Raw genomic sequence first — 16,906 nt, 5'->3', positions numbered from 1 at the left:
GTGTGTGTACATATATATATATATATATATATATATGAGAGAAATCAACGCTAATGAGGCATCGAAATTTAATTAGACCCGTCGGCTCTTCGCAAAAATATTTGCTTTCCAGCCGATCTGGGGAGGGAGGGCTGCTCTCCTCTTTCTTTCTTTCTTTCTTTCTTTCTTTCCTTTCTCTTTCTTTCTTTCCACACAGCCATGGCAGTGGCAACAGCTGCTGGAAGCCTTTTCCCCCTTCCCCTCTTCCTTCCCCCACATCTGGCCTACAGACCTCTCCAAGCAGCGCTCGCTCTGCTCTCTCTTAGCGTGGTTTCAAGGAGCTTTGCGACCAAATCAAACAAACAAAAACAAACCCAAAAGAATAAAACAAAACCATCCTGCAAAAGCCTTCCTATCTGTTGATATTGTTGCTGCTGCAAGAGCAGTAAAAGGCGGAGGAGGAGGAGGGAGAAGATGAAATCCCAAACACCCACAACTCAGTGGAGACAATGGAGAGAGAGAGGCACTATAAGCAGAGGCTATAAACAATCAATCAATAATAATTTTCCCCCTCTCCCCTCCTTTTTAATTTTATTTAGGAAAAGAGGGATGCAATGCATATATATATGTGCATATATATATATATACATATACGGATGTATGTCTGTATTTCTCCCTCCCTCTTTGGAAAGAGAAATCAGGGCGCAGGCCTTAATCCGGTTATTAATGCCTTTTCTCTCGTCGTCTTTGCCTTGTATTAATTATCAGCCCCCGATTTCGAATTACTGCCATCGCGGCGGCGGCGGCGGCGGCGGCCCCATTGTTCATTCCGAGAGGAAGCCCCGCCCCTTCTTTTGTCTCCGCGGGCCCTGATTGGTCGGGAGGGGCGGGAGGGGGGCCTTCGTCACCGCCCGGGAAGCCCATTCATCTGTGCACTTGGGCGTTGGACTCCGCATCTTATTAGCGGCCGGGGAGATTTCTCCATTTTTCCCCCTTGTCTACAGTCTACAAACCTGGGATAACAAAAATATATCTATATATCTCTATATTTTTTTATTATTATCATCATCACCATTACTACTACTACTACTACTACTACTGCTTTATTTTTTTAATATTTTTTTTGGGGTACCAAACTTGGGCTGCTTAATCACATATATCTATATCTGTCTATAGATATATTTTCCCCCTTCGACTTATCATTTTTCCCCACCTTTTTTTCCCTTCCTTCAGCTGCTTTTTTGTGTTGTTGTTGTTGCTGCTCTCCAGCTTTCTTAATCGCAAAGAAGAGGAAGATTTAAAAAAAATCACAACAACAATAACAACAACAACCCAGGAGTGTGAATCTTATTTCAATCGAATCGGCTGTGGTTTGGTTCGCTCTCCCTCCTCCTCCTCCCTCCTCTCTGGTGTGTGAGTGTGTGTGTGTGTAGTTGTGTGATTGTGCGTGCGTACGTGTTGCTGCTGCTGCTGCTCCTCTCCTTCTCCTCCTCCTCCTCCAGGCTCCTGGTCTCGCAGCCTTTTTCTACGACCCCCCCGCCGCCGCTCTTTTGTTTCCTCTCCCGTTTGGATCTGTGTGTATATATTTTTGTATTTTTCATTTTTACACCTCCCCGAGCCCTTCCTCGAAGAAGAAGAAGACCACCACCACCAGCAGCACCAGCACCACCACCAGCAGCAGCAGCAGCAGCAATGGGCGCCCAGTTCTCCAAGAACGCTGCCAAAGGCGAAGCTGTGGCTGAAAAGCCCGGCGAAGCGGTGGCTGCCTCGCCTTCCAAGGCGAACGGACAGGTAAGGCGGAAAGGGAGCCAAGAGCCGGGGGCTGGCATCCTTACTATTCCGACATTGTTTGGCTTTGAAAAGAAATGATCTCAACAACCCCCCCCCTTTTTTTTTTTAATTCTTTCTCATCGTTGTTCATTCGCGGAGGGGGGCATTTTCTTTGGGAGCTAATGCAGATGTGTGTGTGTGTGTAGATGGGGATGCTTGTCTCCCCCAAGGCTTGGACATAGGCATCTTTGGGGTGTCTTGTGTCTGCTTAAAGGAGGATGGCGAGACTGTCTATGGATTCCTGAATTGCAACAGCCTCTTTTTTCTTTTCTTCCCATAAAAGACAAAAAGGGGATCACTTTGGTGCTCTTTGGAGGGGGCACAGTAAAGGATTTCGGGGGGGGGGAGGCGAAATGCTGGCAAGAGAGGTGGTGGCAAGCCCTGCTGGAGAGTGATGGCGATGGTGCCTCCTGTGTCTTGAGGAAGGGGCTGCTGCTGGGGAGGCTGTCTATGTCTTCTCCATCTTGTTTGCTCCTCGACGCTGCCAGAGACTTCCTTGTGGTCCATTGGTTTTGCTCTGGCGGGATCCGTCGAGCTCTCTCTCTCTCTCTGGTGCCTTAAATGAGAGCAGTTGCGACGGAATAGGCGGCCAGTGTGTCTATTTGTGTTGGGGGTGAATGTGGGGCAGAGCTGGGGGGGGGGTCTTCTCAGCCTCACAAGCCCTTTGGGGGAAGGAAAAGGGCTCTCTCTCTCTGCCGGGCTCTTCATTGGAAGCGCATCTTGGTGGATAGCTTCGTAGCTGGCATGTGTGGATGTGTGTCTGTGGGGGAGAATGGGGGGGGGGGGTCCCCATGTCCCCGAGCCCTATGTGGAGAGAGGGGGGTCGTTTTCCGTGCGTGTCTACGTCGAGCATCGGGGGGGGGGGATGTGGGGCAGAGCTGGGGGATTCACAGCCTCTGTGGGAAGACAGGGTCCCTTTTTCCGCCGTGGGTCTTCATTGCAAGGATGTCTGGCTGTATGTGTGTGTGTGTGTGGGGGGGGGGTAATGGGGCAGAACTGGGGGGCTTCCCAGCCTCACAACCCCCCCCCCGGGGGAAGAAAAGGGGCTCTTTTTCTCGAGGTCTTCCATTGCAAGCCTTCCTGGCTGCATGAGGGGGGATATGGGGCAGAACCGGGGAGGGGGTCCCAATATTCCAGTGGGAAGAATAAAAAGGGGGTGTCTTTCTTTTCCTGGGGTCTCCCACTGTAAGCCTGCAATGGGGGGCTGGGTGAGTGGCTGCAGCGCCCGCAGCTGCTTTTCCTCTTCTGGGAAGAGGAAGGGAAAGGAATAGTAGCGAAAGGATGGGAAGGGGAAGCGCCCCTGGGCTGCTAAGGAAACAATGGCGGGAAAAAGCCTGGAGATGCTGCTCCTTAAAGGCAGGCAGACTGCTGGCAGCGCGCCTTTTCCTCCCGGGGCCCAGAGAGGTGGCCTTTGGGGGGAAGGAGAAGGAGGAGAATTAGAGGAAGGGGCGCAGAGGAGCTTTGTTCCCCGGCAGAGGCGATGCTGGCCGAGGCATCCTGGGGCTCCTCCGCCTCCTCCTCCCTCCTTCAGCTTCGCCTGCTTTTTCCAAGACGGAGCCACAGCGCCCTCCTCAGGCTGAGGCGGGGTCCTGCAACGGCTCTGATTTTTTTTTGGGGGGGGGGGTTTCCCATCCTCCGCTGAGTTAAGGCATCCAGCCCTGACCTGCCTTTGGGTGGCCAGGCGTCCTCCTTTTCCCAGACAAGCCCTACCTCTCAGCCTCTACTCTGGGAAAGCTCCCCCTGCCCTCTTCTTTCTTTATTTCACATAGGTCCAAAACACACTGCAAGAATAATTCAGTTTGACACTACTTTATCTGCCCTGAATCAGTGCTAGGGAAACATTGGAATTGTAGTTTGTAGCGCCCCCGAGCTCTCTGACAGAGAAGGCTCAATGTCACACAAAACTACAGTTCCCAGAGTTCCCGAGCATTGAGCCATGGCAGTTAAAGTGGCCCCAAACTGGATTATTTCTTCAGTGTGTCTTGGGCCTAATTTAGTTTCAAAGGTGCAACACGATCTCTCTACATACTCTTTCAGCCTTTCTGTCCAGGAGGAAGTCCAAAGTGTCCTCCGCTTTGAGCAGGACTAAGAAGCATGGACTGGCATTTAAAGTATGGGTGTGTTTGGCTTTTCTTTGAGAAGGTGGTACAGTCCCTTGAATTTGGTGGTGCCTTCTCCTCCTGCTTTGCGGTGAGGACCTCTGGCCACCCTGGGGATGGTGACGGTGGATTTCCCAAGAAATGGGCGAGGGCCTCCCTGAAGAAAAGACCAGCTGGAGTGAAGGCCTGGCTGGTGAGAGGCTGGGCTCAGGAGGTCACCTCCTCTCCACAGCCTTGGCACCGGCTCATCATGGGCTTTCCCTCAAGAAAAACCGCGGGGAAGCCTGTGGCAACATGGGCCCAGCCCACCATGGCTTGGCTCCTCCTGGCCACACTCTGCTTGGCTCCTCCTGTTCCACACCCGTCTCTGCTCCTCCTCCTCCTCCTCCTAGTTGTCAGAAACTGACACTAAAATCATGCATGTTGTTCCAGCATTAATTGTAGAGTTTGTTTATTTCCTCCCCTCTTTGCTGGTTTGATTTTTTTTACAAAGGAAATCTAGAAAAACAAAACGGGTGAGATCTTGCAGCTGCCCACATTGGGCACGAGGTCTTCTGTTCAATAATGCTGAGTTACGTTTCTTCCAGGAGAATGGCCACGTGAAGGTGAATGGTGACGCCTCGCCAGCGGCTGCTGAGGCGAGCAAGGAGGAGGTCCAGGCGAATGGCAGTGCGCCCGCCGAAGAGTCTGTGAAGGAAGAGCAGACTCCCTCCGAGCCAGCCTCTGAGAAGGAGGCTGCGGAAGCCGAAAGCACAGAGCCGGCATCTCCCGCTGAAGGGGAGTCCTCTTCTAAGACTGAGGAAGGGGCCACTCCTTCTTCCAGCAATGAGACCCCGAAAAAAAAAAAGAAGCGCTTTTCCTTCAAAAAGTCCTTTAAGCTAAGTGGCTTTTCTTTTAAAAAGAACAAAAAGGAATCTGGGGAAGGAGCCGAAAATGAAGGTGCAGCTGCTTCTGGAGAAGGGGGGAAAGACGAGGCGGCCGCTGCCCCGGAGGCCACAAGTAACGAGGAGAGCAAAACTGCTCAGGAGGCTTCGCCTTCCGCAGATGCGGCCGCCACTACTGGCAGCACAGAGGAGACAAAGGAGGAGCCGGGTGGCTCTCAGGAGGCCAAATTGGAAGAGACTGCACCCGAGAAGCCTGCAGGAGAAGAGGCCAAGCCGGCTGAAGAGCAGAAGCCGGCCGAGGAGAAACAGGAAGAAGCCCCGGCCGCACCTGCCCCTAGCGCTACCACCGAAGCCACCTCAACTGAACCAGAGCCACCCAAAGCAGAGGAAGCAGCGGCAGCTCCTACACAGGAAGTTCCATCTGAGTCTAGTCCAGAAGCTCCACCAGCTGAGTCGGCAGAGTAAAGGGGGGGGGAAAGATGATGATGATGATGATGTTGTTGATGATGATGATGGCAATTTTGAGATGATTGAACTTTTCTTCCCCCCGTTTGTTTGTTTGGAGTGGTGCCAGGTACTGGTTTTTGAAGAACTTGTCTACAACCAGGGATTGATTTAAAAGATGTCTCTCTTTTTTTGTCTCTACCCACACAGATCCCATCTCAGATCATTCTGTTGCCACCATTCCAACTGGTAGAGGAGAGACTAAATGCCTCCCTCTGCTTTGTTCTTCTTTTTTTGCATCAGTATTAATGTTTTTTTTTCTTTGCATACTTTGCATCTTTATTCAAAATGTAAACTTTCTCTCTCTCTCTTTCTGTCTCTTTCTCTCTTGTCAATCTATGGACATGCCCATATATGAAGGAGATGGATGGGTCAATAAGGGATAGCAAATGAAGTGATAGGGGTCACAATGGGGAATTAGTGGTGCAAATAATTTGCCAAGAAAATGTGCCACAAGAAATAAGGGGTTAGTCTTTTTTTAAAAAGAAAGTTATTACAATGTATTTTGTGAGGCAGATGTTCTATAAGGTTTACAACACTACAAGTCTTGACTAAGAAGGAAGAAGAAAAATTCCAATACTCAGATTAAAAAAAAAATCATAGTCTTAGGAAATTCATTTAAACCATAGGAACTTTCACTTATCTCATGTTAGCTGTACCAGTCAGTGATTAAGTAGAAATACAAGTTGTATAGGCTTTATTGTTTATTGCTGGTTTATGACCTTAATAAAGTGTAATTATGTATTACCAGCAGGGTGTTTTTAACTGTGACTATTGTATAAAAACAAATCTTGATATCCAGAAGCACATTAAGTTTGCAACTTTTTCCACCCTGCCCATTTTTTGTAAAATTGCAGTAATCTTGGACCTTTAAAAAAAAGACCACACAATTTTAAACTCAACCAAGCTGTGATAAGTGGAATGGTTACTGTTTATACTGTGGTATGTTTTTGATGACAGCAGATGATGCTTTCTTTTTCCAGTTGTCTTTGAGAATAAAGAAGAAAAACCAATTTCAGATGCAATGGTTTTTGTGTAGCATCTTGTCTATCATGTTTTTTTGTAAATACTGGAGAAGCTTTGACCAATTTGACTTAGAGATGGAATGTAACTTTGCTTACAAAATTGCTATTAAATTCCTGCTTAAGGTGTTCTAATTTTCTGTGAGCACACTAAAAGCGAAAAATAAATGTGAATAAAATGTAGAATTTGGCTGTGTTTCTTTTTCTGGATACTCTTGATAGCTTAGTAGATCGCTTGAACTGTCTAAATTTGTATTAAAAAGGCAACTTGTTTGCCACTTAACATTACTCTTAATTTCTAAATTATGGATTTTGTGGTCTCTCCGGCCTTACTAAAAGTTTCTTTGTGGTATGAAGATCTGTAAGGCCTTTAAATGTGCATTGGATTCGAAATTAGCCTGTGCCACTCTGGACACTTAATTGGCTAATGTGAGATCTGGGGAAAAGAGGACTGGAAAGAACTAGAGTGTGTTTATAACAAGCTTGCACCAGTTGACTGTTAAGTGGGGTATGTGTATGGTAAAAAGCCTCAAGGACCACTTTATGTTACATTAGATTGTTATTTCGTAGCTTGAGTTGACTTGACACTTTGACTGTGGTAGTTTGGAATGTCTTGGGCCTTGGCCTGAATTTCCAAACAATGACACCTAAATTCGGGTGTTGGAACAGCAAAGGTCCAATCTTACCTGCGAGTTCTTAACCATTTCATCATTTACTTCAGTGCCTGACTTTAAGCAACCAGCCTTGGAAGTTTGGGCTAAAACAAACATTTTTGTTCTACCAAATGGTGAGCAATACTTTTTTTGTATGTTACTCCCAGCTATAGGTGAGTTAGCAAAAAGCAAAACAAAAATTTCTATATTTGTCTATAAGAGTCATTTGGTGCTTGCCTTTTAACTGTTTAGACTTTTGGGCTAATTTCCACCATACTGCTCAGGGCAAAATATGCCTTAATAAAACAGTAGGCTTTTGTAAAAAAAAACAAATACACAGTAGTTAATGGTGGTGGAGGGTGGAAATTGATTCAAGGAAGTGTTGCTCCTAGGTTTATAGGTGAAATTTAGTGTTACACTTAACTTGCTTCCATCAATGTTTTCAGCAGTACTTTGCTTTGGAAGCAATTACACTTATTTTATGAGAGAGTGGCACATTAGCACCTTGTTCCCTAAAGAACAAAGCCTGAGCTGAATGAAGTTCAATGGATTCCATACTGAATACATACTCTTATTCAGTTGTCCACATCTTTTTATTTTTTATTTTTGGCTTGTATATATACTCTGGTCACCCTGGTATTTCTCTGTAGTGTTAGAAATGTATTGACTATTATGCTTAAAATGGCCATGGGATGAAATAAATGGATGTAAAATGAGATATTCCATACTAGTGTCATTATTGGACTCCAGCTGTTGGGGGACACTTTCCATTCATAATTCTCACTAAGAGTGTTGACAAAATAGTTGTACACCTCTGATGTGTGACTTTGGCCTATCATAAATATGTATTCTAAAGTCATAAAACAATAAAGCCAGCCTGACGTTTCACATTTTAGGCGGAGTGTGACTTCAATGGAATTTCCTCCCTCCCTTTTCTAGATTATTTTATTTGGGCCATAGTAAGAGATAAGGCTGGTTTGTGCACTGCAGACTGTGGAAAGCACATGTAATCTACACTTAGCATGGAGCCCTGAATGGGGGCAATTTTCTGTAGGACAATAACTGGTGGCAGATTGTCTCTTTATAATAAGAATGAGTCTTCTAATGGAGTGCAGATTGCAAGCTTTAATTTCTTAATTCTGTTTATATTTGAACTGTCAAATTTTCCAAACCTCCCCAAAGTTGCTAATTTGCAGTGTGCACATTTCTCGGTCATATATAGAATATATATGTACCGAGAAATGTGCACACTGCACATAGAATATATATGTAATCCAGAAAGTGCAAAACAATATAAGGAAGAGGCAACAGCAATCTTGCTTGATTACTAGGAAGGAAGATGCTGGTTTAGAAAGATGTCTATCAGTTTTTGCAGAGTGGCTACTCTTTATGCTGAAGTTGGATGACACATCTTACAGTATAGTCCTATGCTTATCTACTGAGAAGTAAGTCTTATTAAATTCAATGTGGCTCACTTCCAGGTAAGTGAAGTTAGAATTTCAGGCATTGTGTTCCTCCTTAGGAAACCAACATGGATTTAGAATCTTTAAGTATTTCTTGGCCTGTTTATCTGATGTCCCATAGTTCTGCTACCTAGTTAGATGGACATCACAATATGGTGACTGGTAGACAAAATATTGAATGTATAATACTGTTCTGTGGAAATATATGAGCAGTTTACCACAGAAACTGTTAAATGTTGTATAGTTCAGACAGATTTACAAACAACCCTGTATGCTCAATTGGCTTTAGGTCACGTCTAAATGTTATCTAGATATAATTTCATTTATTTACTTGGCACTTTTAAAGCTGAATAGAAATAGTCATTATACCAGAAATTCCTTTTTTGAAGTTATGAAAAGATTAAGGTATGCCTATGTGAAAATTCCACTACTGTGTGCATGTGGGATGGGACTTTTCATAATTCCAAGTATGTTTACTCAGAAATAGCATTATGGGTGTCAATGGGATTTCCACAAAAATGAGTTCAAGATTAGTGGAAATGCTGGTAAATGAGGCTAGGTATCCTTCAGGCATTTTGAACTACCACTCCCATAAGCACCACCATGGCCAATGGTGTGGGATTATGGGAGTTGTAGTTGAAAATATATGGAGGACACCAGGTTGCCTACATCTGTTTAGACTTCAGACTGGGATCTGAGCATATTTTTTTTTAAATCCCAGTGCTCAGTGGTTGCTAAGATGTTTTCTTAGCCACATGATCAAAGTAAATTGCTACGAATAGGCAACTTGAGTATGCAGGCCAAGTACTTTCTGCTCAGTCTTATTTTTTTTAAAAAAAAATGTAATAGTGAAATGTATATATAACATAGGCCCAATACAGACTGGCACAAAGCACCATGCTGAGGCTGATTTTAGGGCTCGGTAGGGCTGGGCGTCTCAAACTGGATTATTTTGACCATGTGTCTTGGACATAAATTATCATGGCATGACAGAAGATTAGGACAGGCAGGGAAATCAAGGATCCAGCTCTTTTCCTGAACGCTTGTGGATGTGAACCTGATTGAGACTGCATTTGAAATGCCAGGTTTCCAATATTCCAAGCCAGATTTTGGGAATACTGTATTACATTTTGGACATTATAGTCTAAAACAGCGGTTCTCAACCTGTGGGTTGTGGCCCCTTTGGGGGTTGAATGACCCTTTCACAGGGGTTGCCTAAGACTATTGGAAAACACATGTTTCCAATTGTCTTAAGAACTGAGACACCACAATTTTATGGTTGGGGGTCACCACAACATGAGGAACTGTATTAAAGGGTAGCAGCATTAGGAAGGTTGAGAACCACTGGTCTAAAAGGTAATTTTCCCCAGCACTGGCTACAGGCATAATTTTTTGTTGGTGATGTGTGATACACAGAGATTTAAAAAATAATGTATTTGTGAATCAAGATGTCCTTGTGGACAAAGATGTTCATATGTAAGTGCTTCAGTTTTTGAGGATATTTTTAATTTGTTTTTAATTTTCAACAGTAGAATACCCTAATTTTGGGAAAACATACGCCGCATGGGCGTAATAGTATGGACTGGGTCCGTACTAGGGTTAGAAAGGGGCGTCCTTTCCCTTTAAGAAAGGGACACAGTAGCATTACTGTATTGTTACCCCCAGATTACCTCTGGACACTAAAGACCAATAGCCATATATTACATAGAATTTAACCTGGAATAAGAAAAATACTAATATTGAGAAGTAATAATTTATCATCTGCATGCCTGAGTTCAGCCAGGATGGTTCAAGATGCGCGCGTACACACACACACACACATTCTGTTTAGTGTAAATTGGTTGTGACTTAGAAGTTGCATATGTATAGGATATATTACTTATTTTTTAGCATTCACACCAGTTGAGATCACAGATACCACTTACGATTAAAGAAAGGAACCCATGTTTATGGACATTTGATCCATCCAAGTAATCAGAACATAAAGGAGCGTTATAATGAAACTGGACATTTAATGTCAAATATTCATGTAAGATGAGATAATTGATAAGTTATTTATAAAACCTAAGATGTGAATATTGTTATTGGGAACTGAATGAGCCAATCTTGTTTTATTTCAGCACAATCTATCTTGCTTCCACACCATAACCATTTTTGCTAGTGCTAGTCTTTGAATACCACAGAAGACTATGTTTTGCATGCTGTCAGAAGACTTCAGGAACTGTACTAACCAATATCTTATTACTGTGGTCCTTAATCTGTCTCTTCAGCAAACAATCTCTTTAATGCAGATGATGGAGAAATTCTTATCTGTGAAATCGAGGAATTCCATATTGGCTTTTCTGCAGAATTTCATCATATATGCGAAGATCCCCTTCTGATTCATTTTAGGACTTGGTTGTCATGGCTGTTACATCTATGTTTCAAAATGATATATGTTCTTATGCATATAATAGGGGTACACTCTTAATTTACTATATTTTACTGAGCAGACAAATTGGCATACAATGGAACTTGATACAGCTCTCCAGTCAGGGACAGATTGTTAACTTGGTGACATTTAGGAACTCATAGCTTCTGCAGGATAATCAACTAGTGTGCCCTATGATTTCTTAATGACTCTGATGGCATTTCCTGTTGCCCTGAATGTTGTAGCACTGATGGATTTCTGGATAGAAAGATGACCTGGATTGGTGGTATGGTGGTTTGATTTTCCAACTTCCTTCTTTCCCTACTTAAAGTTCAGTCAACTTTCTGACTTTCTGAGGAGTCTGGAGTGATGAGGTTTCATGGATGATGGCTGGGATGACAATGGAGAAACTCAGGATGAAGCTGTCAGAACATAGGCTAGCCTAGCACTAATTCTGGAGCCTATTTGATAGCAATGATGGAAAAGAAGGATTATTGTTCTATTACCATTGCATCTGCTCAGGGTCAACTCATGGAGCTGTTCCAGGTGATAAAATCCTTACTATATGCTGCTTTCAGGGGAAGTCAGAAGATACCTTCAATCTGCAGATCATTTCATAAATAAAGTCACACAAAGGCTCTAATGTGGATTCCAGATTAATCCATATTCTGTTCTGGTGTTTGTGTGTTCATGTGTGTTAAGAGGGAAAATGTTAATGATAGGATAAGCAAAGACTGACTTACAACCCAAGATATGTAAAAAAAAAAAAAAAAAAAAGAAGAAGCATTGTTGGAAGAGACCACAAGGGCCATCCAGTCCAACCTCATGCCATGCAGGAATACACAACCTTCAAAGAAGGAGACTTCACTACAGTCTGAGGCAGCATCTTCCACTGTCAAACATCTCTTTTTGTCAGGAGGTTCTTCCCAATGTCAGGAATCTCTTCCATAATTAGAATCTATTACTCTGTGTTCTGGTCTCTGGAGCAGCAGAAAACAAGCTTGGCCTACCTTCAATATGACATCCTTTCAAATATTTAAATATGACTATCATTTAACCTTCTCTAGTTCCATTGGACTGAAGAGCAGAGGGTGAGAAGAGAAGCTGGGCTATTCCAACGGTTCTGCTGAGAGAACAACTGCCTTTGATTCTTCATAGTTGGCAGTTTTCCCTCAGGCTACCTGAACTGTTTCAATACCCTCTGGTTGTAATAACAGTAACTTTAAGAACTGCTACCTGAATTTCAGTTTTTCCTTCTCTTTCGTCATTCTTTTCATCTTATGAATCATGTCTTTAAGACTGCATGCCCACGAGCAGAGACTGCCTTGACTAGCCATTTTGGCTAAAGTATATGGTGGAATATTTGACACAAATGAACAAAGTGATAACCCTGATAGTGACATTAATGTGCTTCTCTAAGGGGCTACAATGACATCCTTCATGCCTCTCCTGGGATGGGCTTGGGCAGCACTGGCTTGTGGTAGCTACATTAATTTCTGCAGAATGACAGTAAGTGTTAAATCATAATTAGTATAAAATCAACTTTAAAATAATTGGTTGAAATCCTGAATCAGAGGCTATGATGTGTACCTACAATAATGGAGATGACATATTACATAGTTATGCTAGTGAATTGTGATGTTGCACAGTGAGGCACAATGCATGGTGCCCTATTGTGCAATGGAAGCTTCCATTGTGCATTGGGAGACATTGTCCAACAGTAAATGATGCTGATCCTGCTTGTGCAATGGTCTCGGTGGTATAACTATGTCTTTGCTTTCTTCCAAAGAATATAAATGTGCAATGGTGCAATTCAGCTTTATGTGACCGTAAGTCAGTTTTGTTGATGCATGCCTTCAAGTAATTTCTGACTTATGGCAACCCTATCATGAGGTTTTCTTGGCAGAATTTCACACTTGCCTTCCTCTAAGGCTGAGAGTGTGACTGCCTCAAGGTAACCCAGTGGTTTTCCATGTAGGGATTTGAACTCTGGTGCCCCAGTGTCCTAGTCCAACACTCAAGCCACTATGCCACACTGGCTCTCAATGATGTCATAATTTTTCAACAAGATGCCAGCTACCGTGTGATTTTGTCTGGCCCCAATCCAAAGTCTAACTATGACTACAACTATGTTAGCCCCTGGGTTTCTGATAGAAGAATTAAGAACATGCTTAATTAGTGGAACTTAAAAGTGTAACAATTGACCATTTCTCCCCGTTAGTTTTAGAGGACTGACACATGATTTTTATGAAAACCAAGGTAGATTTCTAGATTCTAGAAAACAAATGTAGAAGAGGAAACAGTGACACCCTATTTTGGACCTTGTCATTCACCTGCAGATGGAGTTAGTTCAGGGAAAGGCTCATCCCATTCTCAAAAGATATTTGACAGAACAGGACTTGATTGGAGAACTCATGCTTCTATGTATGAGGAATCCAATTTAATTGTCCTTAGATACTGGAGCTTGTTCAGGGATGTGAACAATGCAGAAATCACTCCTGATTTTTTTTTGGGGGGGGGGGCGTGGGGGGCAAGAAAATGTAGGGAGCAGGGGCTAATTTTTACCCCCAGATCCCCACAATACACTGCACATACCCAAGGCAAACTCAAATACGTCCATTTTCCTTTGCAGTTCTTCTCAAAATGTCAATGGGAAGTGACATTACACACTTCCAGTAGCCATTTTGGAAGGGATTGCAGAGGAAAATGTAGGTCTTTGGGGGGCAGTACAGGATTCTTTGATGCTTGTGGGAATGGGGTGGGGTATTTGTGCATGTTTGGGGGACAAAAATTGTACTGAATTTTTAAAAAATGGGTTTGGCAGGCTTCAGGGACCACAAAAATAAAGTTCAGTGTCTGCATGTGGCATAGGACCAACTATGCCATGATTTAAAGTAACCAGAATAGGAGGCTTAACATCATTAAATAATAAAGTGTGGTTATCAACTAATCCTCATGCAGTTTTTGAATATTTAGAGAATATTTAGAAAACATTTACCTGTTCTGAATCCAGGCCTGTAGTCAGACCAGAAATACACCAGTACAGTTAGTAGCTGGGATAAAGTGGCCATGGGCTCGGCAGTGATTGAGGTGGAGGGGAGCAGAAGCAGTTGCTGAGACAAGAGAAAGATGACAGAGAAGCTTTGGTGGCACAGTAGTTAAATGCCAGTACTGCAGCCACAAAGTTGCAAGTTTGCTCCTGGGGCTCCAAGGTCCACTCAGCCTTCCATCCTTTCATAGGCTGGTAAAATGAGTACCCAGCTTGTTGGGGGCAATTGGCTTACACATTGTAAACTGCTTAGGGATTGCTAGTTCACTGATAAGCAGTATAGAACTGTACTTCCTATTGCTATTGCTATTGCTACTGCTATTTTTCTCCTGAGAAATGGTTTTTACAGGTGTTCCTCCATCATCAGTCAAAAAAGTGGTGCCAAAAATGATAATTATATTGGGGTAAGTGACCAATACAGTTCTGACGACTGTACCCATGGAAGACCAAAGAATGTGAATGGAGGAAATTCTATGCAAGTCAAATAACATTTAAATTTCAGTTATTCAAATGTTTAAATAATTGCAATAAAATTACTGATGTGTTGTTCTCAATGTGGCCTGCCAGCAATAAATTAGGCATTTCTGTCACAGCTTCCACTTCTTCCCATCCTTCAGCCTCTAGTCATATCACTGCATTTATCTCTCACTGACTAAGATAAATAAGGAATTAACACACATACCATTTGTTTAAAGTCCTCTTTAAGTAAGAAATGATTTTTTTGCTCTGGATTTGAGAACGGGAGAGCACACTGTTTACATTCATTGCATGCACAGAATTTCTGTTCCTACAGGTTGAGAACAAATTGAATTCACATTTAGGCATTTTGTTTCCAGCAATTGTAAATGTAAGATGTGAAACATCTTGGACCAGTCTCCCTCCTGAGTCAAGCAAAATATTTACAGTACCTTTTGTACAAACTAACACTTCATAACTACCCTATTGTTTCCTTTTGTCTGCAAAGCTATACTCATGAAAAATATATTGTCCTGGGAAAGTAAAAAGGCTAGATTGCTACCTGTTAATGCTGATTGATAAATTTGTTAGGGGAAAGAAATCTACATGGATTGTTCACCTCAATATATTTTGTATTCCTTTTTCTCCACAGGTATTTTTCCACAGAGGATTAATTTTGGATCAGAATTAGCCCCTAGAGCAGTGCTTCTCAGTTATTTTCTGTCATGCCTCCCTAGGAAGAAGAAAACATTTCGCGCCCCCCGCGCGACTGTAAATAGTATCATTTGTCTATAAAATTGTTATAAGTACACCTCAAACGAGCCCCCCTTTACGGAGCCTCGCGCCCCACTATTTGAGAAGTACTGCCCTAGAGGGAGATTTTCAATTTAAACATATATGTAAATCTGACTTGAATAATTGATTTTACATGTCCAGTAGTGCTAGCCTTCCAGAACAACTGAACAATACAGAGACGATATCAACAGAGCTGAATATATCACTTAAAAATGAGTGGTCAGAAGGTGATTATTATACTCAAGCACATTTTGATTAAATTGGATCACAATTGTGTGGAAAGCAATCACAAGGAAAACATGGGCTTCTTACAAAGTTCTCTAGTGACACAGTGAGGCTACTATAATGTACTACAGCAGGGTGCCTATTTCTGTCACTATTAAGTTTGCTGCAGAGGAAACATGATTATTCTTAAAGATATGTCTCAAATTAACAATTGAGGGCCCTCACTCCCATAATCTAATATGGAAAGTGCCTGCTAAGCTTTCTCCATAACCTGTTCTCTTATTGAACACGATCCAAGAAGCTATTTGCAATTCAAGCTAGTTTACAAACCTCCATAATGATCGCCTGACAGCTGCAGTATGAAACAGTGATCATTTTTGTGCAAGAATAGTGTGCCACAAATGGGAGTTAGCTCCTTGGAGGAAACTTTCATAGTTGTTGCTATCACAGTGTAAACAATGTTAATCAGTAGAATTGGCTTTCATACTGCTGGTTGTCAAGCATAAAGAAACGAAGTACATATACCTAATACACCAGTCTAAAGCTTGATTAAAATCAATATGGCTTAAGTTTTGAATTAGTTAAAATGTGTGAGTGTTGGATGTTAGCTACAGTCAGCCCTCCTTATCCACAGATTTTTTATCCATGGATTCTAGCATCCACAGCTTGAAAAAGTATAAATTCCCAATAGCAAACCTTGATTTTGTCATTTTATATAAGGGACACCATTTCGCTATGCCATTGTATTTAATGGGACTTGAGCATTCACAGATTTTGTTATCCACAGGGGACCAAACCCCAGCTGATAACAAGGGCCCACTTGTTTCTGTGGAAATTAAACAGCATTTGCAGGGCTGTTGTCTCTATTTCAAATTAAGTGCTGCAAAAACTTAAAAGCACACCACCCTGTTACATCATGCAGGCACACAATGTTCCACCTTTGTGTGATAGAACGTCCAATCAATCCATGTGTTGTAAAATATTGTTCCAACAAGTGAGACTTCAGGAAATATATCCTGAGGGATGGCCATGACAGTTTGGATACTAGCCCACTGGTCATATGTGACAAATACGAGTTGGTCCAGCAGTATTAAAAGTAAGATTACCATAAACTATCAGTCTAGTTGGATTCTGTGGCTGGCCCTCTGTTAATGATATGCAAGTGTAAATCCAACATATGCTTGTGTATGTTCTTTTTTGGTCATTGGGGAGCTTGGTGTTCTCTTCCTTTCTTCACTGTGACCAACACCCCCTCCCTTAAGAACTCACTGTTTTGCTGTGGTAGCCCCTCTTCACAGATTTTCAGTGTCTGGTGGAGTGTGTGTGTCAAAGAAACTATGTTCCTTCAGCCATACACAGACCAATTTCATTATCCACAGAGGCCTCTGATGGACCTGGAAAAACATGGTGGATGAAGCCATCAGTCTGTGAGCCCTGGGATTGATGAAATAGGTGAGTTGCAGTGTAGTTCTTTGTGCAGAATTTTTGCATTACACTCTGTGTTATAGGTTCTTGACCTATATGTAGAATGGAGAGT

At 42.7% G+C, this 16,906-nt stretch overlaps 1 protein-coding gene across 1 annotated transcript; it reads left to right on the top strand.

Annotated features, from left to right (window-relative positions):
- The first annotated feature begins 906 nt into the window (after positions 1–906).
- On the top strand, positions 907–5,548 carry MARCKS (myristoylated alanine rich protein kinase C substrate). Its single transcript, XM_089530549.1, has 2 exons — positions 907–1,770; positions 4,496–5,548. The coding sequence occupies exons 1-2, from the start codon at positions 1,672–1,674 to the stop codon at positions 5,255–5,257; spliced, it is 861 nt and encodes a 286-aa protein (XP_089386675.1). The 5' UTR covers positions 907–1,671; the 3' UTR covers positions 5,258–5,548.
- Positions 5,549–16,906: the final 11,358 nt, after the last annotated feature.

Source organism: Sceloporus occidentalis, unplaced genomic scaffold (assembly GCF_023333645.1).
Source record: "Sceloporus occidentalis isolate IW3139 unplaced genomic scaffold, rSceOcc1.0.p SCAF_6, whole genome shotgun sequence".
Classification (NCBI taxonomy): Eukaryota; Metazoa; Chordata; class Lepidosauria; order Squamata; family Phrynosomatidae; genus Sceloporus; species Sceloporus occidentalis.
Note: the sequence above shows the minus strand (reverse complement) of the source record. Positions and strands in the feature narration are given on the sequence as shown.

Bases quoted from the DNA above. Each gene is read 5' to 3' on its own strand.
- MARCKS (XM_089530549.1), top strand. From the start codon at position 1,672: ATGGGCGCCCAGTTCTCCAAGAACGCTGCCAAAGGCGAAGCTGTGGCT. The intron at 1,771-4,495 runs GTAAGGCGGAAA...CGTTTCTTCCAG, and splicing joins CTTCCAAGGCGAACGGACAG to GAGAATGGCCACGTGAAGGT.